The 17,122-nt window shown below is 42.3% G+C and overlaps 1 protein-coding gene across 1 annotated transcript in view; it reads right to left on the reverse strand.

The window, feature by feature from the left end:
- The window catches only part of dnah1 (dynein, axonemal, heavy chain 1), a 28,888-nt gene extending 12,933 nt beyond the window's left edge, over window positions 1-15,955 (reverse strand). Inside the window, exons 1-47 of the mRNA XM_062987025.1 lie at window positions 15,872-15,955; window positions 14,390-14,620; window positions 14,234-14,306; window positions 13,663-13,837; window positions 12,974-13,184; window positions 12,672-12,792; window positions 12,384-12,545; window positions 12,008-12,254; window positions 11,767-11,924; window positions 11,371-11,582; window positions 10,990-11,288; window positions 10,538-10,688; window positions 10,254-10,447; window positions 9,923-10,148; window positions 9,660-9,779; window positions 9,397-9,479; window positions 9,152-9,293; window positions 8,911-9,066; window positions 8,592-8,790; window positions 8,248-8,501; window positions 7,862-8,074; window positions 7,453-7,617; window positions 7,187-7,308; window positions 6,961-7,066; window positions 6,667-6,846; window positions 6,131-6,271; window positions 5,881-6,044; window positions 5,652-5,765; window positions 5,143-5,331; window positions 4,944-5,049; window positions 4,746-4,859; window positions 4,431-4,580; window positions 4,234-4,320; window positions 3,906-4,092; window positions 3,699-3,790; window positions 3,420-3,574; window positions 3,063-3,240; window positions 2,659-2,853; window positions 2,455-2,574; window positions 2,198-2,356; window positions 1,993-2,097; window positions 1,765-1,905; window positions 1,451-1,611; window positions 1,146-1,303; window positions 859-1,032; window positions 533-711; window positions 45-275 (exon numbers count right to left, since the gene is read on the reverse strand). Of these exons, the coding sequence (XP_062843095.1) occupies window positions 45-275; window positions 533-711; window positions 859-1,032; window positions 1,146-1,303; window positions 1,451-1,611; window positions 1,765-1,905; window positions 1,993-2,097; window positions 2,198-2,356; window positions 2,455-2,574; window positions 2,659-2,853; window positions 3,063-3,240; window positions 3,420-3,574; window positions 3,699-3,790; window positions 3,906-4,092; window positions 4,234-4,320; window positions 4,431-4,580; window positions 4,746-4,859; window positions 4,944-5,049; window positions 5,143-5,331; window positions 5,652-5,765; window positions 5,881-6,044; window positions 6,131-6,271; window positions 6,667-6,846; window positions 6,961-7,066; window positions 7,187-7,308; window positions 7,453-7,617; window positions 7,862-8,074; window positions 8,248-8,501; window positions 8,592-8,790; window positions 8,911-9,066; window positions 9,152-9,293; window positions 9,397-9,479; window positions 9,660-9,779; window positions 9,923-10,148; window positions 10,254-10,447; window positions 10,538-10,688; window positions 10,990-11,288; window positions 11,371-11,582; window positions 11,767-11,924; window positions 12,008-12,254; window positions 12,384-12,545; window positions 12,672-12,792; window positions 12,974-13,184; window positions 13,663-13,837; window positions 14,234-14,306; window positions 14,390-14,596 (7,476 nt within the window). The 5' untranslated portion in view covers window positions 14,597-14,620; window positions 15,872-15,955. The remainder of the gene's footprint in view (window positions 1-44; window positions 276-532; window positions 712-858; window positions 1,033-1,145; window positions 1,304-1,450; window positions 1,612-1,764; window positions 1,906-1,992; window positions 2,098-2,197; window positions 2,357-2,454; window positions 2,575-2,658; window positions 2,854-3,062; window positions 3,241-3,419; window positions 3,575-3,698; window positions 3,791-3,905; window positions 4,093-4,233; window positions 4,321-4,430; window positions 4,581-4,745; window positions 4,860-4,943; window positions 5,050-5,142; window positions 5,332-5,651; window positions 5,766-5,880; window positions 6,045-6,130; window positions 6,272-6,666; window positions 6,847-6,960; window positions 7,067-7,186; window positions 7,309-7,452; window positions 7,618-7,861; window positions 8,075-8,247; window positions 8,502-8,591; window positions 8,791-8,910; window positions 9,067-9,151; window positions 9,294-9,396; window positions 9,480-9,659; window positions 9,780-9,922; window positions 10,149-10,253; window positions 10,448-10,537; window positions 10,689-10,989; window positions 11,289-11,370; window positions 11,583-11,766; window positions 11,925-12,007; window positions 12,255-12,383; window positions 12,546-12,671; window positions 12,793-12,973; window positions 13,185-13,662; window positions 13,838-14,233; window positions 14,307-14,389; window positions 14,621-15,871) is intronic.
- Window positions 15,956-17,122: the final 1,167 nt, after the last annotated feature.

Below are 17,122 nucleotides of genomic sequence, written 5' to 3' on the forward strand. Positions count from 1 at the left end.
GCTGGTCATATCAGAGAAACTAATCTAGACAAAGACTGTCCCACCTTCTCTTTGTCTTGAATGAGCTGGTAGACTTTGCTGTCAGTGCCAGGGATCATAAAGTCTCCAAAGAGAACCGGCTGGCAGGGCACCACCTCCTGGAAGCTGCAACCAAACTCCTCAATGTGTTCCTGCAGGAGCTGATCGAACCAGTCCCTGTCCTCTACACTCACCAGCCGATCCTGGAACACGCGGCAGCTCTCGTGGTACCACAACTGCAGAAGCTGAATGTTGTTCTAAGGGTGTTGGGGCAGACACAAACAGCAGTGCTATTAAAACCTGGTGGAATGTTGCGTATGTTATTAGTCAATAACAATCTTAGTAAGTCTAAACATGAATCATATGTTCATGTATGCTTTGTTACAATCAATTTTACACACTTGATAGCAATGTGTGTTGTTTCATTAAGATGCTATTTGGATATATCTCCTGTCTCATGCTACCTAAATATAATTTTCTATTTTTATATCCTTTATAAACTCTCCTAACATACCTGTATCTTTGACGCATCAGCCATCAGAACGCCCTGAAACACTTTGGAGAGATCACGCAGGTTGAATGTGTAGTGGGATTTGGCAGGAGTGGGCAGAAGGCCAGTTGTAATAGTGGAGTACACCTTAATGGTGGCATTCACCAGTAGCTCCTTTAGTGGAATCAGCTCAGGAACCTTTTCTAAAAATGGAAACTACAATTTTAAACCTGAATGGCTGCTGTTGCTCAGCTTTTTTACTTGTTGTTAACCTTGGTGCTGGTTCCAGGTCAACAATTCAATTGCTAGGGCAGATTGTACACTAAGGACTAACAGTGGTCCCAACTCACCCATCCAGTAGCCCAGGATGGTGGAGAAGATCGTTGTTTTGCTGGTATCCTCCATCTCGGTGAAGGACAGCAGGTTAAAGTGGCGTGTAAAGCGTGGGGTAATGGGGTTCCTGCCACCACCCGGAGGACCCATGGCACAAGCAAAATTGATGTCCATTAACTGCTTAAATGTTCCTGTTGAACAACAATATTCACACCTCTTAATCATGAAACGTTTTTACTTGAGTTTCTAGGTGAACTGAATGAATACACAAACCAAAATCTGGTAACAACAAAGTTTAAGGTACCTATTAACTTGCGATCGTACCAGCCCCCATGATCCATCCACTGGCGCAGGAGTTCAATGGGCGGCTGAGCGCCGTACGTCTCCAGCATGGGCATGTTCAAGTCATCGATAAAAAAGATAAAATACTTTCCCAGTGGAGGGCCAAAAACACCCTTTCGCCTTGGACACACAAACACAACAGTTGTGACCAATGCAATTATGACTTAAATGTTAATATGTATTCTCAACTTCAATTTCCTATTTAACGTCTATTAGGATTACTTATTTGAGGCTAAACACAATTGTTAGAGTAATGACGAATCAAACCTCTTGTCCAGCTTGCTGTCGACGTAGTCCTGAGTCTGGTTGGCAGAGGTGCGAGCAGAGAACATGAGGAAGTGGCTGATATATTCAGGTGGCATGTTCTTCAGCAGCTTATCAGACAGAGTCAGGGTCTTGCCCGTGCCTGTTGGGCCGACACACAAGACCTGAAAAGAAATAGTATACAGCATTCAGTGTAAATGGAATAACGATGTAAAGTATATTTACTTAAACAATACATTGGGCCACATTTAAAAAGGATATCCACAGTGTGATTGACATTAATAAAATTAGAAATAAATTCAAACAAACAAACAAACCGGCTTCTTATTGGAGAGCAGCATGTCCAATAAGAAGGACATGCGCACAGTGTCAGCAGTGGGAACAATGATGTCAGAGTAGCTGGTTTCTGGGGTGATCACAACCTTCTCTGCAAGCTTCATCCAGTTAACCCATTGCACCTTAAGAGATTAAAAGCACATTAAAGTAATGCATGATTTAATTAAATTCCATAATGTCCAAATACTTCCTGACTAATATTTTCTGACCTCGCTAGCTTTCGCATCCTCTTCATCCTCATTCAAGTTACTGATACCTGCATCATCCAGCCTATAGTCATATACCAGTCCCTCTTCTGGAAAACACAACTTGATCTGCACAATACATTTTCATGAATGCCATTATTTAGACATTAGGTCTAAACGGTTTTAGTTATATACCATTAAATAATAAAGCATTTTGATATCTTCCAACCTTCTCCTGCTCCATCTTGGCCCTTAGCCAGGTGCTGAAGCGCTCTCGGCTGGCACCGTCTCCGGTGGCTCCGACGCTCCATACAAGAGAGAAGATAAACCACGGCTCAATCAGCTCACACACACGGTTCAGCTTGCTCTCAGGAACAGGCCTCTGCCCCTACATCCACACACACACACACTATGTAATCTATGAACATTAAGATGTTGCTTATAACAGTGGCAGTAAATCAACTATAAATTAACGTGCTGCCTAACCTCACAAGGCACAAAGGGATGAAAGAAACAGTCCAGCAGTTTGAGCAGAGAGCAGGTTAGGTTGCTGTCCATGGAGGTAATCACTTCTGTCACTGATGTCCGCACGAATTTAATTGAGTCCTGAGGGAACACACACACACACGAACTTCAAAATGCATTTTTTTTTTTTCATTCTACACATTTGTCTACATAAGCCAAACTGACCTGCAGGAATTGTGTGAAGAGAGAGCTGAGCTGCTGGGCGTATGGCTGTAAGAATGTGGGGATGGCACCTAACCAGCATTCAATGAACGGAGAGAGTCCGAGAATACTGGGCTCCAAATACACCATCCCACAGCGAGACACCGTGGCGGGGGATGCCACAGCTAGGTCCTGCACCTCAAACATCAGAGTCATCACCTAAACAGAGAATAATAATTATACACTCTCGAGGTAAGGTTAACTGAATGCTGTCTTGGTATAAATGCTGCATTCACAAATGCAAGGGAATATTCAATGCATACTCAATGCAAAGCAGAAGCCATACATCAACAACGTCCATAACATTTTGTGTTCGAACAAATAAGTACTCAGTTCCCAAATGTTTACAGAAAAACACGTATACTCACGTCGGTAAGTTTAATGATCTCGCCTGAGCTCAAGCACAATTTCTTGTTGTCATCCAGCACTGTGTTCATGTTCTCGATCCACACAGCATCCACTGGTCCATCAAACATGTACCATTTCTTTTCTTCATCCATTGCAGTAGCTCCGGCACGGATCAGGGATGACAGAATACCATCCGTCCTGTTCAAAAGCGTGCCAGATCTACTGGTTATTCTAATGTTCTAATATACCCAAGATGATTAATTTATTGGGTATGTTGTGTTTGCTAAGTTACCCTGTATTAAAACCTAAAAATAGGTGGTTTTAATTAATGTACTTCATTTTACACTAGAGGACTTTGAAACTTATTTAACACTGACCACTCGTGAGTGAGCGGGTCAAACTCTCCATACAGCTGCCCCATGGTGATGGACTTGGGGTTAAGGACGTAGGTCTGAACAGCCTGGTACACTCCGCCACTGACTGAGGGCTCACCTTTCAAAGCTGTCATTGCCGCTGCCAGCACCTCATAACACTGGCACGCAGAAACAGAAGGATTGAAGCTCAGTGGCAATTAGTTAATTCTACATGCTGGGAATAAATGTTGTTTATAGTTTATAGAAGACATAATAATTAACTACAACCACCTTACACCCTACCTTAGTTTTGCCTGAGCCAGCTGGCCCCACCAGCATGAGTCCATGTCTTACTACAGTAGTCTCATAGAGCTGAATGATCTTTGTAATGAAGTCTGCAAAAATAAATGTACACAGTTGTATTTGGCATGTACTAGAAAATATATTGTAGTTTATCGCTGGGCTGCAAAATGGATTTCAGACAGAACCCAAATGCTATTCTGTCCTCACCATCCACGTCTTTTAAACACTTCTTCTTGCAGACGTTACGGATCGACTGCTCCAGGGCGCCGTAGTCGATGGGCTCCTCGGAAATCTTGGGGAAGAGGTCGGACACGATGCCGTTAAAGAGTTTGAGGTCATCCTGCAGGAACTTGGGCACGTTGACATCTTTGATGGCGCGCAGACAGATCAGCTCCTGCAGGAACAGACACATCTCATGATTTAACTGAATACTATACATGTTCTCGAGATATACATTCTCATTCGTTTTCAGGCTTCTCAATGTCTCAGGAGACACAAACTATTAATAATGCACCGTTCTATACAAAACAATCACCTCATTCATATCAGGGTTTTCTCTTTTTAGGTTTCCTGCTGCAGAGATCACAGTCTTCACAGCTCTCATACCAAAGTCATAGTGGTCCTGTAAAACAGACAGCAAAGACACACTGCTGCATATATAGATTTAACTTTATATAGGTTATTGTAACAAAATATATAAGAATTTTTTCTTTCTTGTATAGCTAAGCAGACCTGGGAGCTGAGCTGTTCAGAGGACAGTTTAAAGGTGCTGGTGATTTTTTTGGACAGCACTTTGGCATCGCTGAAGCCGAACGAGTACAGGGAGATTTCGGCAATCATGGCGTAGTCTGGAACCATCATTGCAACAGGACGAAAGAGAGCCTGAAAAATAAAGCCCACATGGACTGTACTTATTCTGATTCTTAAATAAAATTAATTTAGCTATAAGAAGAAGTATTGATAGTGGTACTCCCTCTCAATACTCTTAATAATAATAATATTGCTGTGCATTGATGAAAATAGAGCAGTTTTAAGTCAATACTATACCTTTAAATTGTCGGGCAGCTCAGTTCGGCCAGCGTAACCTGGATTCATGGTGATAAACACAGCACAGGAGGGAACTAGCGAGATCTCGGCTCCTTCAAACACAAACCTGTCTGCCTAAACACAGACACACAAACAAGTTTACTGAAGGAATTTAACTTTGTTCAGTCGTCATGCTTTTGCTTTCGTGTTGTAACTAACTCTCTGCTGCTGCGCCTTTTGGATGGTGGTGATCTGTTGCGCCACTACAGAGAGCACCTCCACGTCAATGCGGTTGAATTCATCAAAGCATGCCCAGGCTCCTGAACTGCAGCCGGACAGACAGACAACAAAGCTGTGAACATTAGTGCAGAACTTGGTTTTTCAATCTGTGCCTTAAACACAGGGTAGACTATCTCACCTGGCCAGACCCTTAAGGAACTTGCCCATGGCAAGGAAGTCGAGCTGGTCGGAGCAGTTAAAGACAACGGTCTGGATGGCCAGAGCTTTTCCAAGGTCTTTAGTGGTCTCTGTTTTTCCTGTGCCTGCCGGACCTGCTGGGGCACCTCCGAACTTCAAGTGCAGAGCACCAGTCAGGGTTAGATAGCATCTGGGTGTAAATAAGAGAGTGAATTATATAATAATTCAGTTTAAAGCGAAAAATGTTTAAATATTGTCTTTTATAAGGGGGTTACAATGAGGTTTTAGAAGGAAAAATATACGTAACGTATTTATTCCCTTGTTAAACAATATATCGTTTGTACCTTAACATTTAAGGTGACTGATTTGATGTCTAGAAAGATAGAGACAGAACCTGTGACCCTAAAATCTAACAGTCATTTTCAGCTCTATTGCTCAGCTCTATTTAACCATGAATGTTAAGTGTCTGTGACATATGATAGCCATATTCATCTTCTGCTACGGATTTACCTGTCAGTCAGTGGTGTTATGACAAGACGTCCGGAGTTACCAAGATATTCATAGCCATAAAGGAATTCTGCATTCACTGCCCTGACATAAAGATCACCACTTGTCCAATAATATCTACCAACACAACACACACACAATGTAATGCTTCACTGTTCTGTACTATATAATACGGAAAGAATGTACAGTGGGAACAGCACGACTCTATTTCCCCTGTTGGGACATTTCTGACCTGAGCTGGCTGATCCACTCAAAGTCATTGATGCTGGAAACAGATTCCTCCACTAACTTGGCAGCCACGTCTTTAGCGTGCACCTCAATCACTATCAGAGCGGAAAGAACAGCCCTCTGCATCTTAGAGAGTCGACCCCGCACCAGCTGCACCAGATCATTCAGCTGTACACACAGACGTATAGGCATATTGTACACACATATCGGCACATTACACTTTTTTCCTTCATTGCAGATCCACTGCTCAGTACCTGCGTCTGGAGCTGTGGGTACAGACGCTCGGCCAGGTCTCCCTTTTCCAGAGATTCAGAGACTTCTGAAGTCCAAAACGTCTGACATCCTGCAATCACTACTTGCCCTGGCCAGGATAGGACCCACTTAGTGCGAGGTTCCTATGCAAGAGGGAAAAAACAGCACATATATTTCAAAAATGGAAAAAGCAAAAGACTTTCACATATGTTTTTAAAATACTTTTTAATGTCTATTACACTCGCCCACTACCGCTGAGATCTAGGTACACATTTCAGCTGTGCTATTTTTGGAAATAAAACATTATCTCTGGGCCATAGAACCATCCCTGTTGTTAAATTCTGTATAATCTAAGTTTTTCTGATGCAATACAAACCTGATCAAACACAGTCTGGTTGGTAAAAACATCATTATCACCTATTGATGTATATTCTGTATATATCTCCAAACTGGATGTTACTGCATTATAAAATATACACTACTGCATACATGTATGATCTTAAAAAATGAGGCCCATGTCAACGTGGTACAAACCGACCTCTGGATAGGCCTTAAGGGATCGTTCAATGTTGTCTCGCAGACTAAGCTTCATGGACTTCTCTACATCCCGCAGCCAGTCTTCGACATTTCCAGAAGGCCACACAGGGAGGGTAAGCTCGACTTCTTCGCCCTCTCCGGAGTACATGTGTGTGATCTGCAAATCTGGTTGAAACCGCAGCTGTAAGCCACAAGAGGAGATGTGATGTGTGGAATCTAAAGCTTAGCCAGACTAGAACAGACTTTGGTTCAGCTTATTCAGAATAAGGTGTGTACACCAGTGTGGAAGACTGACCCGGGCAATGTTCTCAAAGCATTTACGCAGATGGGGTTGCACCGCCGTCGGGTCTTTGGTCTGAGACAGAATCTCTAACAGCTCGTCATCGGAAAGGAAGTACAATCTGAAATGAAGAATTATTACAAAATATCCAACAGGATCAGTGTAACTAAAGCCAAGTGATGAACTGGTGTTATACTCAGGGTATATTTCTCACACCCAGTATTAAATAATTAAAAATAACCTAGGAAAAGATCCACGTTTGGTCTCCAGATATTCACTCAGACCTTTCTGCACCTGCTCCAGCAGCTTGTTACAGTCTTTCAGGCTGTCCAGCAGACGCTGATCCGGACACAGATCGATAACCTATGTACAGCGGGTCACACAGAAATACTCACTGATCTGAGCAAGTGTCAACACACATCATCACACATGAACACATGAACACTTTATAGCGCTTTTACAGACAGACAATATTATCTATGATTGACAGAAGACCAACAAACTTACCTTTCTGTTGTCGTCTGCATTCTTCATCACCTTCCTCCAGGTGCGCTCCATAGTCTGGTACCTCTTCCCCTCAACAGGCAGCTGCTGGTTGATGTCGTCCGAGCTGAAGATGGGCTCCAAGTACAGCCAGGATCGTTGACATGTCAGCCACTCCTCGAGCACGTCCTTCCAGCAAGAATGAATAAACACAACGAACCAGACATAATGATCAGAAGCTTTATAAAACATCTTGCAATTATAATAAAAACATGAGATTAAAATGTAAGTTTAAGACCAGGACAGCACAAGTGCTTTGCATCACGGCCATCCAGGACTGCATCTGGATAACCTCACTCATGCAGAGCAGCAACATACCTAGACAACACAACTGTATTACGTGCTGACTGAGGTCTCAATATCCTGGTTATACCTGAGTCATCCTCAGCTTGCTCTCCCAGGTGCTGATCCTCTCCTCAAAGGGCTTCTTGTACGGAGAGAAGGACATGCTTTGGGTCATCACTATGTGGTCATCCAGCAGCTGGGATGCCTCATCAGGACTCTTCAGAATATAGGTGCCCGTCTCCTTATACGGCAAAACTTCGAACATGACCGATGACCACTCGGTGTTCATCTTATCCAGAGCCTGACCACACAACAACAGGAATGCGTAACGTGTATCTGTGATCTTTGACACTCTTAATTCAAATGAGCTGAAATTAAATGTATATGGCATGGAGCTTCAATGCTAATTTATCTCATAAGGTTTGTATATGAACAGGACGCCGATTACATGTATCATACACCCTCCCACCTCACCTGTTCAATGGCGTACTCTTTCCCAGCCACCTCTGCGACGCGCGCGATCTCATCCACATGCTGCTGCAGGCCAAGTTCCAGGCAGCGGGAAAACGTTAGGTTGGCTTTGGGCTTCACGCTCATGCTGATGCGCTCGGATAGCAGGGCCCAGTGACGGCTGCGCATGCCCGGGTTCCTTAAACCCTGGATCAACGGGATATTTGGCCTGAACTCTTCAATGATGCCTCGGACGTAAGACGCCACATTCAGACAAGCTGGAAAGATCGGAACAACCATGAGAAGAGACGGTTTGCTTGCTGTTTTTAATGCTTTATGCCACATTGTTGACACTATATTGTACACACCTGGAATTTCTTTAAACAGTTTGACACATTTGTGCATGGTCTTAAAGGCATCGTTAACACTGTGCTCCAGCTGTTCAGGGTCAATATTAGACAATGGGTCATTCATCCAGCTTTCGTGCCACCTTAGCCAATCAGAAGTGGTTGACCAAAGGTCCCGGAAAGGCTGGAAGTCTCGAGTGAGTTTCTGCAGCCTGTCATACTTGTTTACAGAATACACAGGAAGATAAGAACATTTCAGGTTCATTTCCAACATGTAGCAGTTTCATTTAGTCCTTTAGTGCATTGGTTTGGATTGTTGTGTAAAGTTAAAAAAACCTACATTTGTAATAGGACTGCCAAGGAGGCGTTCGCGATTGTTGTAAATCTGCGCTATGCCCTGACACTCCTTCAGGTTCTTTCCCACACGACGCACTTCATTCGCCACCTCATGTGCCCGACTAACGTCTGTGTAGGCAGCAAAGCCTGCAACTGCCATCTGTATCACACACATACACATATATAGCATGGAAACATCACTTGCGCCCAGAGATGCACAGATCAAGCTTCAGTGAGGCTCTGACCTGTATGGAATCCAGACGCTCCTGGAAATTGCTCTGGTCGACAAGCTGGATCTTACGGAAGCGTTCCTCGTCCTCCTCGTGTTGTGTTTTCATGCTTTCAATCTGAGAAAGGATCTTATGGGGCCAGGCCACTGCTGTCCACCTTCACACACACACACAAAAAGTCATTCAGGTTCTGTATGCTGAATTTAAAAAAAACTCCAACATTTCTCTGCCAATAAATGCAAAAATGCTGTTTTACTTACTTTACATTAAAATCTTCATTAGAGAGACTGTAGAAGAACTCGTCTGTTAGCTCATAGTCAGACATGGCTTTATACAAGACCTCCTGTCCAAAAGAAATCAGCAGGGGAACAAACCAGACATGAAAAGATAAATTAAAAACCAAAACATTAAAATGCAAAACCATATTTGATAAAATAGTGGTAAAAGCCACAATATTAACAGGAAATGTCTGTTCTTGGGTCACTTAGTGATGGAAATTGGGACAATGTGATTAGGGTCCTACTTCATGAGCCTTCAGCTGATCTGGAATCTGCTTCATCCAGTCCCTCTGCTCTGTCAGGTCCTCAATGCTGTTGGGTTTCTCAAAGAGCTTCTTACTAATCGCCTTGCAGTCCTCAGATGCCTAAAGCGCATACACACACACACACACACACACACACACACACTAATGCATTCAGATCCAGGTAACCACAGCACTGCAGAATTTTGTGCTTCCATTAAACAGTAAAGCATCAAACAGTCAGGGCTTTGGAACGCAAGACTTGCCTCCTCCATTTGCTTGCGGAGCTTGAGAGCGAGGCGGTCGAGCACCGTCTTGGCCAGGTCGCGACGTTTCTTCAACAGGCTCTGCCGCACGGTCTCTACATTTACCATAAAGGGCCCAATAACAATAGAGGAGGGAAGGGACTGCTCCAAAATATGCTTTTCTTTCAGGTGCCTCTCTACCTCTTGTTTTACCTCCAGAGGAGTGGTGTTCTCCTGGCTGTGGAGCCTAGTATGACATACCAGACAATATATCAACAATATTTTTAAGTATGTAGACAGTTAATAAGATACATAACTAAATCAAAACAAGGGTTTGTGTGTCATTCAGTACTTTAGAAAAGTATTGATGTCAGAGTTGTGAAGTTCCAGGTGGCACTTGTATTCCTGAGCATAGGCTTGGAGAGGAATAGTAGCCTGACGTAGGGCACTGCTCACTCTCTCTCTCAGATCCTTCACCTCTGGCTCCCACAGACCCACTGACTCTAACAGTGGAACTCCACTAATGAACAAGTTCTCCATCACAAACTGAGAAAGGGAGAAAAGAAAGACTGCTATGTTCAGTACAAGTCATTTTAAATTAAATCGTGAATTAATGAGTGATTTATTTTTAAAAACCTTGTCCAGTTGAGGGACATTGTGAGTGGCCAGAATTCCTTCATTAATCAGGTTGATGATGGACATCTCAAAGTTTTCTAGTGGGGTGCTGTAATGAACCCCAGTCTGATCCAACACCAAGTCTACCAGAAACAGTGGGTTCCTCTTTGGTCTAAGAACAAACAGTTACGGAAATTTACAAAAAAATGTAGTCAAGCCAATGAAGGCTTCTGTCAATAAATACTTTTTTAATTCTGGTATTATACATTTAATGAGAGCAAGTTAAAAAAAAGCCCTGGTTTACTAAGGCCCTCGATGTACAGTAGTAATGTGCAAACTTTGAGAACATATTAGCAAACCACACACACGCTTAATGCCAGTTTAGTTCAATTACAAGTATGGCATACAGCAAACACTTTTATCAGCTGTGCAATCTGCACTGCACGTCACTGGCTAGAAGCTCACTCTCTCACCTGTAAGGGCTGTTGATAAGATCCGAGCCCCAACCGAGGTTCGGTGGGCATTTCAAAACACTCTGGCAGGCATCCAGGATCAGTTGAGCCACACTGGCCAGCGAGTCCTGCACCAGGAAACGCAGAGAGTCCTGCAGGCTGTATCTTACTAGCTCCATTAATCGGTACAACTTGGACATGCGGTAGACATCCCATCTAGACTCAGTCAGATTGTACCAGCCATGCTGAGCATCACGCAGGCTAAAACGAATGCCCTTACACAGAGTGGTGACCCAGGAATCACGCAGGAACAGCTGCACCTGGAAAAAGGAAATTCTGATGTATACTTAATTACCTGGCATTATACTGTATATTAAATTGCGCAATAAAAAAGCGTCTTACCTGGGTGTGCATCTTTGATTGAGCCAACTCAAACTCCTGTAGCCGTAGAGGCTTGGTAAAATGGATGTGGAAAAGGCTCATAGTTGCCACTTTGTTGCACTCGGCTTTCACCTTGGACAGAGCAGAGATGACCTCCGGTTTGGTGAGCAGAGAGCGAAAGACGAATGATGCCCGGGTCTTCTTAAATGGGTATTGCGGCACAGCCACCAAGCCTGTAGTTACATATAGTACATGTGCCACAGAGACTTAAACTGAGGAACAATGATGCGTTTCCAAGCAGAAATCCAATAACAAACTCTAGGCTGTAGTTTTCAGATTTTAGATATCACAGTATGCAGATTAAGTGATCGCCTAAATGATTAAATCTATTTCCAAGTGTGTGATTTTAACACGCACCTTTATTAGGGACTCGCAAGGGTTCTTGCTTTGGCAGCCTGATGTAAAAGAATTCTTCTGGGCTGGTCTGTACAATCTTATCAAAGCTCACCTGGTTCATAGAGCGACCATATTCCAGGTGTATCTCCCTTTCTAGATGTTCCACACACTCCTGCAAACTGCATGTTGGTTTAGAATGTGCACACATAAAACACATGCATGAATTACTAAACACATATTTTTGCATGGTAATTTGACTCACAGTGAGAGCTGCAGGCCTGACGTGGTTAAAGCATGGGTTTTGATGCGCTGGAGGCAGGTGGGCTGCAGTGTGGGTGTCCCGCTCCATGCTGGCATGCAGTCAATACAGAGGTGGTACAGTAGCAGTGCTTCCGTGTCTCGCCTTGCACTGAGGGCAAACTGGACCCTCTGCACAAAAAGATGTGGGTCCTCAGCACAGAACAGTAGCCTGATTCGCGGAACCCAGTACTGATCTGGCTGCAGTGGTCCTGTAAAGAAGAGAAATAGAAATTGTGCAGTAAAATATTTAGGAATAAAAAGTCCAGTCTATTTTAATTATAACTGCCTTATTGTCAAATTACATCAAATGTAGTTGACCAGTAACTTTTTGGACTTGCCTTTAATTGTATCGGCTCCAATCGTAACAGGCTTTCCCCTGCTGTCTCTCACTCTTCCATCTGTGTCTGCCTTTTGCACCATGTACTGCCTTTTTTCTTGGCCGTAGTCTAGAACCCCTACAGACTGCCAGGCATACTCCAAAGTTAAGCAGCTCTGCTCATCTACACCAGAGAAATCATAAATAGAGAGATAAGCAGTTCTTTAACCTTATTCCAATGGTTAACACAGTGTGTGTATATTACTACAATTCTATTAAAGTGTTTTTGGTATTAATTATTGGCCTGTACCAGGTGAATTGGTGGTGTTAATTGGCAGCAGAGCCTTGGCAGGGAAAGGTTTGTGCTCAGGTGAACACAAAGCAAGCCAGTCCTCTGGTGTCCGGCAATCGAACTCCTCATTGTCAAATATCTATTAAACGATTTAAGTGTATAATAAAAATTATGTCCACTTATACAAGCTATTATTAGATTTGTCCTATATAAAAAAGATATAAGAAATAAAGTCATTTTCCAACCGAAAATCTATATATATCTTGCTTTGATTGGCATTATTTATTTATTTTGTGATTACAATATGCAATGAGTCTAACCTCAAGGGGCAGGTAGTTAGCAACTGGTGGGCACAGGGTCTTATGTACCCCGGGACTTTTTGATGCAGATGAACTGGGGCTCGTGGAAACAGGTGCTTCGAGCTCTGTGTGATCCGTGCTGCTCAGATTTTGAGAAACCAGCATGCTGGAGTCTATGCCGAGCTCAGCCAGAAGCTGAGCGACATCTGATTTCTGATACTTCCTCTTTCTTCTGTAAGCAGACAGGAATGAACATCCCAATTACATTACCACATAGCTATTTTTAAACATGAACAGATGAACTATAAAAATAAAGTCTGGACTAGATAAAATCTTACTATGGAACTGATTTGAGGAGACAGTAAATCCTGCTTAATCATATTCTTGTGATCTGATACCACATTTTACATTTTCAGCATTTAGCAGACGCTTTTATTCAAAGCGACTTACACAATGAGCTGAACACAATGAGCAATTGAGGGTTAAGGGCCTTGCTCAGGGACCCAACAGTGGCAACTTGGTGGTGGCGGGACTTGAACCGGCAACCTTTTGTTTACTAGTCCAGTACCTTAACCACTGAGCTATCACTGGCCCTAAATACCACAGATAATAATGGTTCGCACAGATCAACACGCTTATCCCTCGAACCCTTTCCACTCCATTAAAAAAACCATACAGCCTTGAATTACTTACATTACACGTCTTCTTACCTCTCAATCTCAACGGCACGGGGCAGCTGGCCAGATAAACAGTCATAAGGCATTTGTACTTTAGCCAAGTAGCCGCTCGAAGCGAAGTCTGTCTCCTGCAGGATTTGGGTGGTCGGTCCATGTCGGTCACTCTCAATGATACTGAGCAGGTCCGGAGGAGTCTGAAAAGTGTTTGCTAGGATAGAAACCAGACAAATTCACCAATATGTACTGGTGAGTTGAAAAATTAAACCCTGCTGTTAACGATTTAGTACGATTCAGCAGCAGGTTAGACCACCATGGAGAGTTTAATTAGTTCTTAGTGTACCGATACCAAGACTATATCAAAAGTGTTTAGCGGCGCTCAGATGGTGCAGCAGTGAAATACGTGAAATACGCCCACTACGACTGGGATCCATGGTTCGAATGCCCAGGTATGCAATCGGCTGGTCGGCATCTACATACAAAAATGATTGGCTATATCTGAACTAACCCAGTGCAACCCTGACCAGGATAAAGCAATGTTAAAACATGAATAGTGTTTGCTTAAATGAGTGACTTAGGCACACATTAAGAGATGTAAAGATTTTACCATTAGGGGTGTTTGAGTCATAACCAGCCTGGCACATCAAGCTCTGCTGGGTCACTGGACCCTGTGTAAAAGACTACACACAGCACACGTTTTAAGAAATCTGGATTTTGCTGGATTTTAATATCATGCAAACAGTGAAAAAGGTGTCATTTTTACCTGTATGTCTGGTTTGGCTGTGGAGGTGATGAGCTCAGAGTAGAAGCCCCTCTCCTCTATGATGGGATATTTTCTTATGGGAGGTAGTTTGCTCCTAAGGCGCTGCTGCAGTGATCTGTGCTCCTCAGGTTTAGTGGTATCAGGAGGTTGCGGTAGAAACACACCTGATCTGTGAGGATGGTTGTGGTGTGCTGGGCTTGTGTCCATGTTTAAAAGTACAGAACTGTCACACTGAAACAGGAAGAGAAGACTGGCAGATAGTAATGTGTGCATTATTGCCAAGCTTGCTATTATAATCAGTACCTACAGTATAGTTTACTGTGGTGCTCTGTGGTAACTACACTACATGGTCTAAAGGTTTACGGATAAGTGACACTCGAACATGTCATTTCAAAACAATGGGGATTAATAAACTGGTCCAATCTTTGTTGCTATAACAGCGACTAAACCACTACAGTGTTAAACAAACCCAGATTTCTCTATTAGACTACCAATCAGGATTGATCATGACAAAACAGAACAGTGGGCAATTTCACCCATGTTCTCGCACCCAGGTCCCCGCAATCACAAAACTCCTAAAGCTTTTAACTTTAAGTGTATTTATTGCAGCTTTAATGTCCAACATTTGCCCCAAAAACTCAGTTGTATCATAAGTAATTACAGTAGTTCCTTGTAATATCCCCTAAACTCAAAATCTTTGAAACTCAACACACTTCGTCGAGAAATTTGTACCCCTAAACTCAACTCTCGCTCGTTTTAGTACAATAAGACACATTAAGCTTTGTGCGCCACCGTACTCCATAGAAAATAGTGGTACAACCAGCGAAAAAGCTATTTTGCCGCTTCTCGTGTGAATGCGCCCTCACGGAACGGAATACGGTATTCCGAGATCAAGCATCTCCACGATTAAGAAGCGTTAGGAAACAATAAAATATAGAAGTAAAGATAAAGTGCAGGTTTTATTGTATTTTTTTATTGATTTATTGATTTTTAACTGTTTTTCAATTGTATTTCAGTGTTTTTTTATATGCTTTTATTTTTTTTAGTGTATAAGTGTCAAAAACAACCACATTATTTTAAATTAGCCTAAAATATATGTACAGTAGTTCCACAGGACCATGGAACGTATTAACAGGTTTCCCAAACATCCCTATGGGAAAAAAATACCTTGAAACTCGACGCAACTCCCAGAACCAATTAGGGTTGAGTTTCAAGGTACCACTGTATATCATTTATTTCCAAGTGAATAATAAATAAATAATAAATGCATATCTTGATTCCTCGTTGTTCTTTAAAAACGCATACACATTTCAAATCTAATACAAATAAAAATAAAAATGAAATACGTTTGCACCGTTAGCAGAAGTCACAGCCGAATTTAAATACACTTGATCAAACAGAAATCAATTTAACATTTAAAACCTACACACTTATACGGTTAAACTTGATTTAAACGATTTAACCAAGTTATTAAAATCCTACCTGTTGTATATTGAATATAATTTACTTATTTTTAATTTATTCGTTAATAAACTTTTCCAGTCTGACTGAACTCTTTCCCCAACGGTCACTTCAGCACGCGCGGCCGTTGCTATGGTCGCACCAATCACAGTCAAGCTGAGGAGTCACCAAGGCAAAACCATTAGCTAAAGAACGGTATGTAGTGGCTCTTCTAAACGTTTATTTATGTATTTTGGGAATTAAAACGACCTAATTATGTATAAACAGTTATTTAAAAACGTATACTGCACCTAAAGATGTTCAAAAAACTTCTTTTTTTCATATTGTAAGGCTTATAATTTGGTAAGCAGACCTAGTTTATGCCACAGTGGTTTGCACAGATTGAATATTAAACTTAGGTGAAAATAATAATAATAATAATAATAATAATAATAATAATAATAACAATAATAATAATAATAATAATAATAATAATAATAATAATAATAATAATAATAATAAACTGCACCAGACTGGGGCGGCACGGTGGCTTAGTAGCTAGTACTGTCGCCTCAGAGCAAATAGGTCCTGGGTTCGATCCGGGTCATTTCTGTGCAGAGTTTGTATGTTCTCTCCGTGTCTGCGTGGGTTTCCTCCCACAGTCCAAAAACATGCAGTCAGGTTCATTGGAGACAGTGAATTGCCCTATAGGTGAATAGGTGTGTGTATGTGTGTCTGCCCTGCGATGGACTGGCGCCCCGTCCAGGGTGTTATTGTGTGCCTTGCGCCCATTGAAAAGCTGGGATAGGCTCCAGCACCCCCTCACAACCCTAACTGGATAAGCGGTTAAGAAAGTGAGTGAGTGGACAAGATTGAGTGGGTGTCGCACAGTAACATGGGTCTTGAGAACCAGGGTGCAGTTTATGCCTCAAATCACTGTGTGGAGTTTTGTATGTTCTCTGTGTCCGTCTGGAATTCCTCCAGCTCGATATTAAACATGGTAAACACTACAAGGACGAAAAGTATGTATACACACACACACACACACACATACACACACACACACACACACAGACGTCAAATCCGTATGTGCTTTATTTCTATTTGATTTGAGACCTGTGCAGCTTTAAAGTCTCTTTTTATGCAAAAAAAAAAATATTTATACAGGTGTTTTCACATACTGTATAAGGGATTATACAATGCCAACACAAACATAAAAGAAATTTACAAACAAAAATAAAGATTTAAAAATGTGTGGTTGCTCTCAGCTAGTTGTACACTCCTGGGCAAATA

This window comes from Trichomycterus rosablanca, chromosome 24, assembly GCF_030014385.1.
Source record: "Trichomycterus rosablanca isolate fTriRos1 chromosome 24, fTriRos1.hap1, whole genome shotgun sequence".
NCBI lineage: Eukaryota > Metazoa > Chordata > Actinopteri > Siluriformes > Trichomycteridae > Trichomycterus > Trichomycterus rosablanca.